This window comes from Phalaenopsis equestris, unplaced genomic scaffold, assembly GCF_001263595.1.
Source record: "Phalaenopsis equestris unplaced genomic scaffold, ASM126359v1 Scaffold235881, whole genome shotgun sequence".
Lineage (NCBI taxonomy): Eukaryota > Viridiplantae > Streptophyta > Magnoliopsida > Asparagales > Orchidaceae > Phalaenopsis > Phalaenopsis equestris.
In genome coordinates, this window is record NW_018253734.1 from 91,413 (window position 1) to 104,096 (window position 12,684).

Below are 12,684 nucleotides of genomic sequence, written 5' to 3' on the forward strand. Positions count from 1 at the left end.
TGGGAATGAGGGCTAGGAAATGGTGAAGATTGGCTTCTTTGGGCTACTAGAAGGTCTGGAGAAAACCTGGCAGAGTTTCGTTAAGGTTTTAGCACTCTCCCCTATTTGGCCATCAGAGGTCCCTTATTTATAGAGAGAGGTCTGGTTGCTAACAAGGCATGTCATGGTTGCAAGGTAGCCTCTTACGTTGTGGGAAGAAGAGCTCCCATGGTCAATTAGGCTGAGCTAGCTCAGAGGGTTTTAACTTTGAGTTTTGGTCATGGGGGCCTCTCCGTTTTGGTGTTTTGTGGTGGCTGAGGTGGCCCGCCTGCTAGGGTCAGGTCACTTCCAAGCTTAGGGAGGTTAAGGAGGTTGTAGATTCAAGTCAATTTGGTCTGAGGTGTACCCATTGTGAAGATCCAAAGTGGAAATGAGGTTTAGGTCAAGTTAGCTAGCTTGGGTTCGACCCCTTGGTTAAAGGGCTAAGTCTTGTTCCAAAGTGGTTAGGGCTGATTCTAAGATCCTCAAGCAGGTTTAGATGGGTTTGAATGGCTATTTTGGGTATGAAACCAAGATTTAAACTTTGCATGAGAAGGGTAAATCCAAGTGGAGAGAGAAAGGGAGTGGTCACCTAAACTTGCTAAATTTGGCAAATTTGACTTTATGATGCACATGGAAGGCTCCATGGAGCATGACATGCTATATATGAGCCCATGGAAAAGTTTCATGCAAATAGAATTTTGGGTTTTATAATTTTAAAATGAAAAAGGCCAACATGCCCAATTTTGGTAAAATTTTATGTACATGCATGGTATGCATCATATGATGCCATGATGGGGAGATTGAAATGCCATTAGATGATGAAAATTTGACCCTTTGTCATGTGGGCTCAAGTTAGGCTTTTTAAAATTTATCCCATGGGCTTTTGAAAATGCATATAGGTATGGGCTTTTAAAGTATGCATGAAGGGTCTAAACTGAAATCAACTATGGGCTAATCAAATTGGGTTTGGGTTTGATTGAAATTGGGTTGGTTATGAGTGAATTGAGGTGAAATTGGGGAGCAATTTGATCAATTTGGTGCAAATTGGGATTTTAGGCCTTTAGGGGCAATTTGGGAAATTTGAGAAATTTTGGTGGATTTGGGCATAATTAAGGATATTCGGTGATTCAAATTGATTTTGGGGACATTTAAAGTGAATTTGGAGATTTTAGGAATTTTTGGAGTGATTTTGGACATTTTGGGGGATTTATGGCCAAAATTGGTCAATTTGGGCCCATTGGGTTGTTGGGATTGGTTTAGAGGAGGTTTGGAATGATTTGGGAGGTTTTGGAACAGGTTTTTGGAATTTTTGGGCCATGCGGGGCATTTTGGTAATTTTGAAAAAAGTTTGGGGGTACTTTGGGAATTTTGAAATTTTTGGGATGTTTTGATCAATTTGGATGGTTTAAAATGGTTTGACACGATTTTTGGGGAAATTGATTATTTCAGCAATTTTTTGAAATTTTTAGGGTTCCAAGAGCAATTTGGTAATTTTGGGTATTTTTGGTCAAATTGGGTCAATTTGGGATATTTTGAGGTCAATTGAAAAAGTGTTGAGGTTGTTTTATGAAATTTTGGTGGAGTTTGGGAATTTTGAAGAATTTTTGGAAAAATTGGGTATTTTATGTAGGTTTAGTGTTTAGGGGTACTTGCTCATGGGTCTTGACATTGCCTAGCAACCGTAGAACTAGGTCTAACCAATTGGAATGTCTTTTATGAACCTTCATATGTTGGTCCTAGCCATCTTGACCAAAGGCTAGAGGCTTGGGACCATCCATGTAAGTTACTTAAAGGGTAAATGAGGTTAGTTTTGATGGTTGTGATTTAGGGATTTAGGACAAATGAAGAGTAGTGATGTGCTTAAGTGTGTGGAAGACCAAGCCCTAGCCACCTAGGGTTGTCCTAAGTCCAACAATCTTATGCAGACTCATCCTTTGAATCCTCATATACGGGTCTTTCCTTCTAAGTGTTGGAGGTTCATGATCATCTACGTGGGTTTCAAAGATAGTAAATAAGTGGTTTGAATTCCTATGTAGGTGAGCTTCATCTCTAGTCTTCAAGGATAGTCAAAAGGAAATTCCTATGGCTAGATCATAAGCACTAAGAAGAAGAAGATACCTCACCAAAATTGAGGTCAACACCACTACAACATCTATGACAGACCTTAAGGACTTTACAAGCCCATTATAAATAGTATGGATATTTAGCAAATCATGTAAGGCGTAGTGGGGAAATTTCATAATTAAATCTTTGAACCTCTCCCAAGCTTCATAGATCTAATCTTCATATAATTAGGTGAATTAGGTGAGCTTCATCTTATTTTTACCCATAATGAGAAAGAGAACCGCCTTAGTCTAATGATACCAAGGATGTCATTATAATTGAATGTAGCACAATTAGCTAAGCATTATTTGTGTCTTTAATGAGTGCTCTCCTAAATTAGCTATTTTGGATCATTTGGATGATGATAGGTCTCAGCTTAAATGAGTTGGCTTCTACGGTAGGGTAATGATTAATCATACAGATTCCCTCTATCGATGGGTTGGCAAGCTCCCTGAGTGGTTTCATGTGATCTTCATGAGAGTTTCTCATTTTTAAATGATTCTTCTTATTTTTATGTTTTTTGCAAATTTCTTGAAGTGTTCTCTTTAATTTCAGGCTTAAGTGGCAAAATTTTATCTAAACTACTCTTAAGAATGCAACAACAGGAGTGTGAATGTAGACCCTATTCTAAAACAAGAAATGTAGAAAAATAAAAATTAGAAATATAGAGATAACATAATAGCTAAACAAGAATATGCAATCACATAAATAGAAATAAAGACACTTTTTTTTGTAATTTTCAAAACAAGGAACAAAAAAAAGAAATGTAAATAAAGTGGAAAAATAAGATAAATTTCAAATCTAAATTCTAAATGTTTCCACCAAAATTCTCTTGAAGCTAAAAAATATTTTACTCCTATCTTTGACATAGGTGCAAGAACTTGATGCACAAAATTGTTACAAAGTAAGTTGGGCAATTACATAAGTATACGTGAAGATTAAATAATGTATGGATTATGAGCCTGCATATATTAATCTCAAGAGGATAGTTTCAAAGTGTTTCTAATAGAAGAAATTCTAGTTTACTAAATTGTTGAATCTAGTGAAGTAATCAAAAGATAAGAAGGAAATCTAATTGTCCTAAAAGAGAAATAAATAAAATTGATAATAAAATAAAATGTTTGGTAATAGCCTTGAGTTTTTCAGAGGTGATGAAGCTCATGCTCCTATAACACTAGTATAATATTTTCTCAACAATTTCCTGTGAGTTCTCCTAAGTGATAGTTCACAACCAGGAGTACAATCTTCTTTAGTTTAAGTCATGATAAGAGATAGAAAACATTTTACATTTAAGAGGACTTAACCATGCAGTGTTTCACAAGATTCCTAGGACCATTGATTTAGGTTACAATTTCATGTTGACAATATTTCTATTCCACTAGGCTATCACATGTTAATCTACTTGTTCTTCTAGATAATAATTAGAAGTCCTAAATCATATGGAATTTTAACTACTTGATTGATTAGATTATGAAAAAAATATGATCAAAAGGTTAACACATCAACATGTATCATTCAAATGCATATAAAATTTGTAAAGAGAAAAGAAAATCATGATAAAATATACAGAAAAAGCTATCCTTACATCATAGAAGCATGAAAGAAAGTTTACCATGAAACATGAGGAAGAAAATATGGAGAATTTTATTGAAATAATTGAAAATACTAATGCAAGAAGGTACAAACTTACAGCAAAGTAATGTGCATTTAACTATACATCAAATCCTGACCTTACAATGATCAATCAACACTCCACAATTTATCTTACATATAGGGCTCAACCACTCTCTCATGTAAAGACTATACAAAAAGTAAAGGAAAACCCACCCTAGAAGTTCCTCCCCAACCCTAATTTTGCACTAGAACCTTAATTCTTGTTGTAGAGAGCCTCCAAAGCCTATCCACACTTCTTAGGTTGTGTCAATACATCTCTTATATAGACATTCTCAAATTCACCTTTAAGAATTTTGCCAAAGCTATAACTTGTCTAGCAGTAGCGTATGCATGCACTTGGTAAGCGTGGTTATACCAAAGTTGGCGTGGTCACACCAATGATTGGCATAATTACGTCGGAAATACATCAAACCTAGAAAAATTATGTTGCTTTCTAGCATGGTTATGTTGAACCACCTTCTTGGTTCTCTTGTTGTTTTAGCTCTATGGAAAATGTTCTATCACTGCAACCTCCAATATACAATAGAAAAACTTTCTATAAGCATAAAGTATAATAACTATGAGAGAAAACACAAGATTTAATGCTAGAAAATTACTTAATACCTCGTTTTAAATGGTGGGATATCATGACTGGATAATGAAATTGTGATGTTCTTATTGAAGGCATGCATTAAGATGTTACCTTTTCTAATAAAGAGGGGGTTTATCTTTATGTTATTAATATATTAGAGAATTTCATGGGAACTTATGAAAATAAAAGAGAATCATTTAGATCTCTTTTAGATGTCCTATATTAACTCTTTTTTTGTTGGTACAAAGATGTATTTTTAGTATTGTTATGAAATTATCTAAAGCTAACCATAAATATTGGAAACAAAAATTCATAGAAGGTCATCCAAATTTTATTTTTGAGTGTGTCAAATAAATTTGAGAAATCCAAGAACTCATATTGTCATATATAAACTACTCAATTATGAAAAAAATATAATGCTTGTACCCAAATTGAATTTGAACTTTACATCAAACTTAATAAACAAGTAAAATGAGAGAAAATTCTTGATAAAAAATGGCTTAGCCTTTTGTGAATAATATTTTCTACCAAAAATCTCCATTAAAAGAGGAAAATAATAATTTTAAAAAGATAAGCAAGTACTTAAAAAATATCTCAATAAAGAATGGTATGCAAGAAATAATGAAAGTTATCCATCTAATTTTAAACATTGTGAAAACAAAAAAAAGAGAAAAAAAATGTTAAATGCTATCATTATAGAAGACATAACCACTATTCTAATAAATGCACCCTCTCTAAAAAAATCAACAAAGTTAAAATAGATGAGGGACTAAACCAAACATTAAAGAAATTACTTTTGAATATATCAAAATCAGAGCAATTTGATATAGATGATATTACTTCAACTAATATTTTTTATTACTCAAATTATGAAACTACAACTTGCTTTAATTATTATAATAACACACATTATCATCATACTATTATTGAAACTTTAGGAATTTTTTCCTTAAAGATGAGCAAAAAGACTATTAATAAAAGTTTTAGCCAACATTTTGAATTATTAAATGCATGATAAAATCCTTAATCTACTTCATGATAAGAAATCATGATAATCTATAGAATGTCATTCTACTATATCCAATCTTAAGATAAAAAACAATCATCTTAAATATAAATTTATTGCAATAAAATTATCTCAAAACAAAATGAATAATAGAATTATTAATATTGAATTAAATAATTACAAAAGTTAAATATGGAAAGGAATTTTCTCTTGTTAACAAATTAATAAGTAATGAATTACTTCAAGATAATGAGATGTTAAGTCTTCGATAAAAAACTATAATGCTAAATTGGTTTATTATTATTCAATTAACAACTTACAAAGAGTACAACATTCCTAATCTTGCAACTTTGTTGATAGCATAGTAGACATGAATTTTATTCAAAAAGGTATTGCTTAATCTAAATTTTTCCAAAAAAATTATTCAAGATTGACTTCAGCTAGTGGTAATCAAATGAAACTCGAGCATAACTTTTTAACAACTGTAATATGCAAGGAAGAGTGTTGTATTCCTACCCCTTTTATTCTTGTTAAAAATCTTTCATAACGTATTATTCTAGAAACACCATTTTTATTAAAAAAACATGCTAAATAAGACTGACGTTAGTGGAATCATATCAGAGAAATTTTAAAAATCATTAAAATTTCAATTCATTACAAATCCTAGAGAAATTATTTTAAAATAAATAATGAAATTGAAACAAAAATCATTACACATTATTCTCTAAAAGAAAAAATTACAATAAAAAGAATCTAAGAACAACTTAAAACCGTTAAGATAGAAGAAAAAAATTTAGTAAAATTACCAAATTTTCGAAAAGAAATTTGTAGAGATAACCCTAGTTTTTTGGCAAAGGAGAAACTCATTATGTTTCTCTTCACTACAAAGAAAGGTTTCAAGAAAAGGACATCCCTACTGAGGCTTGTCAATGTCAAATGAACAAAGATTATCTCTAACTCTATAAAATTAAAATTAATGATTTATTAGATAATGATATTATAAGAAAATCTTATTCATTGTGGAGTTGTATAACATTTTAGGTCGTGAATACCGTCAAGAAAGAACGCAAAAAATCACTTCTTGTAATTATTTACAAATCATTGAATAAATTTTGAAAATAAATGGTACCATATTTATAATAAAAAGGATTTGTTAAATCATTTACATAAGATAATTATTTTTCAAAATTCAATCTTAAGATTAGATATTGAAAAATACAAATTCTTGTAAAAAATTGTTATAAGACTGCATTTACTACCTCTTTTGGTTGTTATGAATAAAATACTATAACTTTTGTTCTTAAAAATACTATGACTGAATTTCAAATTATTATGATTGATATATTTAATCCATTCTCTTCCTACATTATCATGTATATAGATGATCTACTAATATTTTTTAACTTCATCAAAGACCACTTCAAACATCTTAATGCATTTAAATGATTAGCCCAAAAGAATGAACTAGACATTTCAACACCTAAAGCCAAACAATTTCAAAAAAATATTTGATTTTTTGTTCATATAATTTCAAGTATATGTATCATTCCAATCAATAGAAGCATTACAATTACAGACAAATTTATTAGCATAACTTCTTCTAAAAAATCAAATATAAAGATTCTTAAAAACCCTTAATTATGTAGCAGATTTTTATAAGAAATAACTCAAAATCTTACCTCATTTTTTGATAGGCTTAAAAAAATTTCTCCATCTTAGCTGACTATACATTCTAATGCAAAATTAAAATTAAAAAAAATGTGTTGTATCAATATCACTCCCACTAACTCAGATATGTGTGCAATCTTTGAAATTGATGTTGCTAGTCTAGGAAATGATGGAATAAATAAATAAATACACTCACCCAAGTCCAAATAATAAGAACTTGTTTGTTTTTCCCAGGAAAATGAAATACAACACAATTAAAGTACTCCCAATTAAAAAAAAGAAATGCTCTCTAGTAGTAAATCCATTTCCAAATTTCAAGATTATTCATTAAAAGTAAAAATTTCAATGAAAGATAGATTGTAGTGCAACTAAATCAATCATCCTAAATAAGTTAAGAATATCACAACCAAACAAATGTTTGCCATCTAACAAGCAAAACTCTCAAATTTTTATTTTGAAATTGAATATATCAAGTGAGTAACAAACTCTCTTCCAAACCTTTTGACTCGTTAGTTTTTGCAAGGTAGATTATGGGTGAATCATCCCTGAAAAGTAGGGGCCTATAACCCTCCCTGATTACTTCAAAGAATACTCTAACATGGCTGAGAAAGAGGAAGTGAATCACCCTATTCTCAGATGATGAATCTTACCACTTAGCTTTATAGATCCCCTCAATAAAAATTTATAGGGAAATTTTCATCTTTTATGATAACAAAAGATATCCTAGAATAATAAAAAAAAACCTTTTACAAAAATACTTCAATGATCGCCAAATATCAATATGAAAGATGTTATCGAACATTCTATTGAAATTAATGATGAAGATTATCACATTACATTCCATTGGACAATATTAGAAAAGTATATTAGAATAGTCAATTTTCTTAAGATTTCTTAAAATTCAATCTTTGAGAGAAAAATCTTTGAAGTAATTTTAATCATATTAACCTGCTGAAACTTCATTCTTTTGGATCAAGGCTTGATTATAAAACCGCTGAATTAAATTTTCAAAAAATAATCTCATTCAATTATCGGACATATATAGAAAGCAATGAGCAAAGTTTTATATATTCTTAATCATTGACGCAGGCACTCAAAGATGTTTGTTCTTATGGCTATCAAAACTCTCTTCTTTACCCAAAATTAGACACCTTGGATTTGATATTTGAGTCTTAAAATGCAACAAAACTCACTAAATGGTAAATTCTTTTTTTTTTTGAAAAATTTCTATTAAATGACGGACAACCATTAAAATAGAAAAAACTAAATCTATTAATCAAGATATTTATATTCTCAAGTAAATAGGTAAAAATGTACTCTACCTCTATTAATCCCTAAAATAAAGAAATTATATCATAACAACTATCATGTATCTAATATTAAGAAATTCACCACCTTATCCGGAGTCCTATCAGGCAAATCTTTTCAGCAATTAAAATCCATTTTGAAATCCATTCATATAAATCTTTCAGTCTGTGTGAAAAAAAATATTACCTCAGGAGTACTGATGCATCAAGTTTAAGTGATTGTACTTTTAAAATAGAAGGTTTGCTGATAAATAGTGCATATTGCTTATTTTAAGGTGTCACGTGACATTATGGTGGAACCATTGCATATGTGACACCTCCCTCTTAGAGTACTTATACATAAGTACTCCTGAGGTAATATTTTTTCCTGGGTGAGGTTGTATTGTTTCTTGTGTGAGTACCAAAGTTTCTGATATTTTATCACATGTATTCTAATAAAGCGTACTGTAACTCTTCAACGCTAAAATATTCCTCTAATCTTGAATATTCAGCACTTAATCAAAAAATCCTATATTACGTTGATAATTATGACTTTACAATTATTGAATATTTTTTCCTGTGAGTTTGTATGTCAGCCAAAGTTTCTGATGTGAGTTTGTATGTCAGCCAAAGTTTCTGATATTTTATAACATGTATTCTAATAAAGCGTACGGTAACTCTTCAACGCTAAAATATTCCTCTAATCTTGGTGTTTTCTTGTCCTTTATATTTTCTTATCCATTGGACAACATTTTTATCAGAGCCAAAATCCTAAACTATCTATTTATCTATCTACATCTATAATGTGGCTAATTTCAAAAAGAAATCATGGTGTTTTGGACCTTCAAGAAAAATAAGAAAACACGTAAATAAAAAATGGAACTTTACATGTGAAGCACATGATTCTTATGATTTTCCATATCTCACATGTAAACTTTCATATTTATATTCATAGCACTTTTGTGCTTCAAAATTAAGTATGAAAAGTAGATTTCACTTTTAAAAATTAATAATATTATTATTCTTTATGTGATATTAAAAATATGAGTGCTGTGCTTACATATGAAAATTTAGGTGTGAGATAAGTATACACAGTGGAATTGTGCTATGAATGCAAATGCTCCCAGAAAAAAAAAGGCACGCACTAAAATAATATAGCAACGGTCGCCTCACAGTACCTAGACAAAACACAGCACTGGAACAATTGATCAAGTAAACATTACAAAAATGCCTTCATCAAGAAAGTAAACTTACAGAAGCAACTTTAATCATAGAAATGAAAAAAATATATATTAGTTTTGCGCTCTACATAGTTTCTTTCAAAAGAATCAACTGAAATTTCTCAAGAAAATGGAACCATGAATTCACCAGAACCATGTGTATGCCTTGTTCATAGCTGGCACTGCATTGATTTCTGTTCTCGAATGTTTCTGGAGACGAAGATTAACATACTATGTGAGTATTTGTTAAGCAAAAAAGAAATATTTGGTCTAAAACAACTATTTGAAAGGATTCATAGTTTAACAATTAGTTCGTAAATTCTTATGGAGGAGGAAATGCAGATCACCCCAGATGGCTGTTTGCTTATTGATTGCTGTGAATAATCACAACTGTATTTTAATGCCGGAATAGAAATGCACCTCGCCCATCATAGCATAAGACTTTTGCAAATATACCTTCTGAAGGTTTTTTTTTTTTTTTTTTTTGTTTGTGCTGTGTTCTTTTTGATACTTGAAAGTAGCATCTAGCATCGCGGAGCACACTCAAACTTGATACTCGCTCGCATCAAGGTTTTCATGTCATATTCAAGTAAAAACTTAGGTCTTCATCCTTTCACCTCCAACAAGCCTCACAAAACATCACTCAACTCTTTGTGACTTGTATTTGGATTAAAACAAACATCAAACTACCTCAGAGCTTCAACTCCAAACAGTAACTTTTCCGTAGATTGAAGAGAGATAATATTAGCGTAACACCAAAAGTGTAGCATAAGAAATCTTATAGAAACATCCAAGGCTCAGTAAGTAAGCGGGATCATAGAAAGACTCCAAATAAGTAGGCATGGAAGATCTTAAGCCTTCACTGTTCCTGGGTTCCATTTATTTGATACCAGATACCAATCAGTGAAATGAAGTTTCAACACAGAAGCCAACTGTACGAGTCAATCAATATTTCCTTAAGCAGCAAGGACATAATCAGCAAACCTCGGATCCTTGTCTGTTCAGCAGACAGTGACCCTGCTGTTCAAGCTTTCCGGAACTTGAGAACACCGACTCTACATCAAATTCCAATCCACCATTTTCGGAAGACCATTGCGATGGTTCAACATTTTTCTTTCGGTCAAAGCCCACCAAAATCTGTGATTCATTTTGTGTTGAAAAAATATGATCATTTACTCCTGCATTATAAGTAAATTGGCCATGTTGATGATGTGGAAAATGAACCAACATCCAAATATACTTGCTGAATCAAAATAAGAAAAGCAAAATGCTCAAAATTAGGCAAAAGAGAACCCACCTCCTTCTAGAAATGAATCACATAGTTTCTTCTTCAGAAGTACTGTCCCAGGGAGTAGCATCAAGTTGACATCATCGAGCAGTTTTTTCTCTTCAGCTTCAATAACACTGAAACCAAATCCAGCCATCCAAGTTTCAACTAAGCTGGGAATTGCTGAGAGAACAATCATCTCAACCTGGAATGTCCTTAACATCTAGCAGCCATAAAGATCATCAAACAATGTACATTATTTTGTTACCATTAGAAAACTTCTCACAGAAAAAAAAATGTTTATATGTATGCATGCATGCATGTATGGGATCGAACCCGTGACCCTATATATATATATATATATATATATAACAAAAACAAAATATCCTAGGAGAAGATTCAACATTCTTCACCTAATTAGATTTTAATATTATTGTTCAAATTTAGAATAATGCGGAATAATTTTATTGAAATGAGAAATGAGTATAGATACCCTTCCATGAATCTTAGAATTGGAAAAACAAAAAAAATAAATAAATAAATAAAGGAAAGAAAAGATCTAACACCTAATATCTACAATTAACCAATTCATATTAATTATTTGGAAATTAAAAAGGAAAAAAATATATATATATAAAATCCTAAAATAGGATAGGAAATAAAATTATATTAGGAAATAAATTTAATCCTCATAACTTCTAATAGAAAGAATTATTTCTTAATATAGCTTCCAAAACTCCTACTCAAGTTAAAATATGGTCGAAAACCGTGTTTAACTTAGATTTGAAAATATTAAATAATGTGCAAGAAAGATCCTATAAAGTAGAACTTAAAGTCGACATTTTGTACTGGGGTTGTCTTCAACTGCAATTCCTGCAGTGTCTGTAGGTAGGTGGAAGACTCCTACAAATAACGACACATGAGAGTTTGCAGGGAAGTAGGTAAACTGCAGAAAAAACTGACTTCTAGATCACTGCGGTTGTCTTTGAATGTAATTCTTGCAGTGTTTGTAGGTAGACGGAAGGCTCCGACAAGTAATGTTGTAGAGGAGTTTACAGGAATTTAGACAACCTACAAAAAAAAAAACTTTTAGTAGACTGAGGTTGTCTTTGACTGCACTTTTTGCAATGTTTGTAGGTAGGCGGAAGACTCCTACAAGCAATGTTGCAGGGGAATTTGTAGGAAAGTAAACAACCAACAGGCAAAACCCCAGGATATGGCCTACGGAAAAAGAAAAAGTATCAAAGGTAGGCCTTGCTGATACAAAACAAAAAAAAACTCTGGAGGGTCTGTTACAGGACAAGCTCTAGAGGAGAGTCTACTGCAGGAAAGATTAAGGAAAAGGTTTTGAATGAGGGCCTAATGTATGAAAAGGCTCCAAATGAGGGCCTACTGCAGAAAGAATTCCGGTGGGCCTACTGTAGGAAAGGCTCCGGAGGAGGGCTTGATGAAGGAAAAAGCTACAGAGAAGGGTCTGTTGTAGGAATAGATTTGGTGGGCCTGCTGCAGAAAAAGTTCCGGATGAGGTCCTTATACAGGAAAAAGCTTCAGAGTTGAGCCTGCAGCAGAAAAAGATTCTAAATGGCCCGCTAAAGGGAAAAGCTCCGGAGGAGAGTTGAATGCAGAAAAAAATTCCAGAAGAGGGTCTGATATAGGAAAAGACTCTGGAGGAGGGCATGCTGCAGGAAAAAATTCCAAAGGGCTTGATGCAAGAAAAGACTCTGGAGGAGGGCCTACTGCAAAAAAATTCTGATGGACCTGCAGGAAGAATTTCGGTGGGACCTAATGCAAAAAAAACTCCAGAGGAGGGTCTGATATAGGAAAAGGTAATGGAGGAAAGCCTGATACAAGACCTAATGCAAAAAAAG

General features: G+C 31.9%; 1 protein-coding gene across 3 annotated transcripts in view; it reads right to left on the reverse strand.

Annotated features, from left to right (window-relative positions):
• Positions 1-9,770: 9,770 nt before the first annotated feature.
• Positions 9,771-12,684, reverse strand: part of LOC110039227 (increased DNA methylation 1-like) — a 68,058-nt gene continuing 65,144 nt past the window's right edge. For all 3 annotated transcript variants that reach the window (XM_020744222.1, XM_020744221.1, XM_020744220.1), the window contains exons 8-9: positions 10,847-11,039; positions 9,771-10,727 (exon numbers count right to left, since the gene is read on the reverse strand). In XM_020744222.1, coding sequence (XP_020599881.1) covers positions 10,525-10,727; positions 10,847-11,039 — 396 coding nt within the window. In that variant the 3' untranslated portion in view covers positions 9,771-10,524. The remainder of the gene's footprint in view (positions 10,728-10,846; positions 11,040-12,684) is intronic.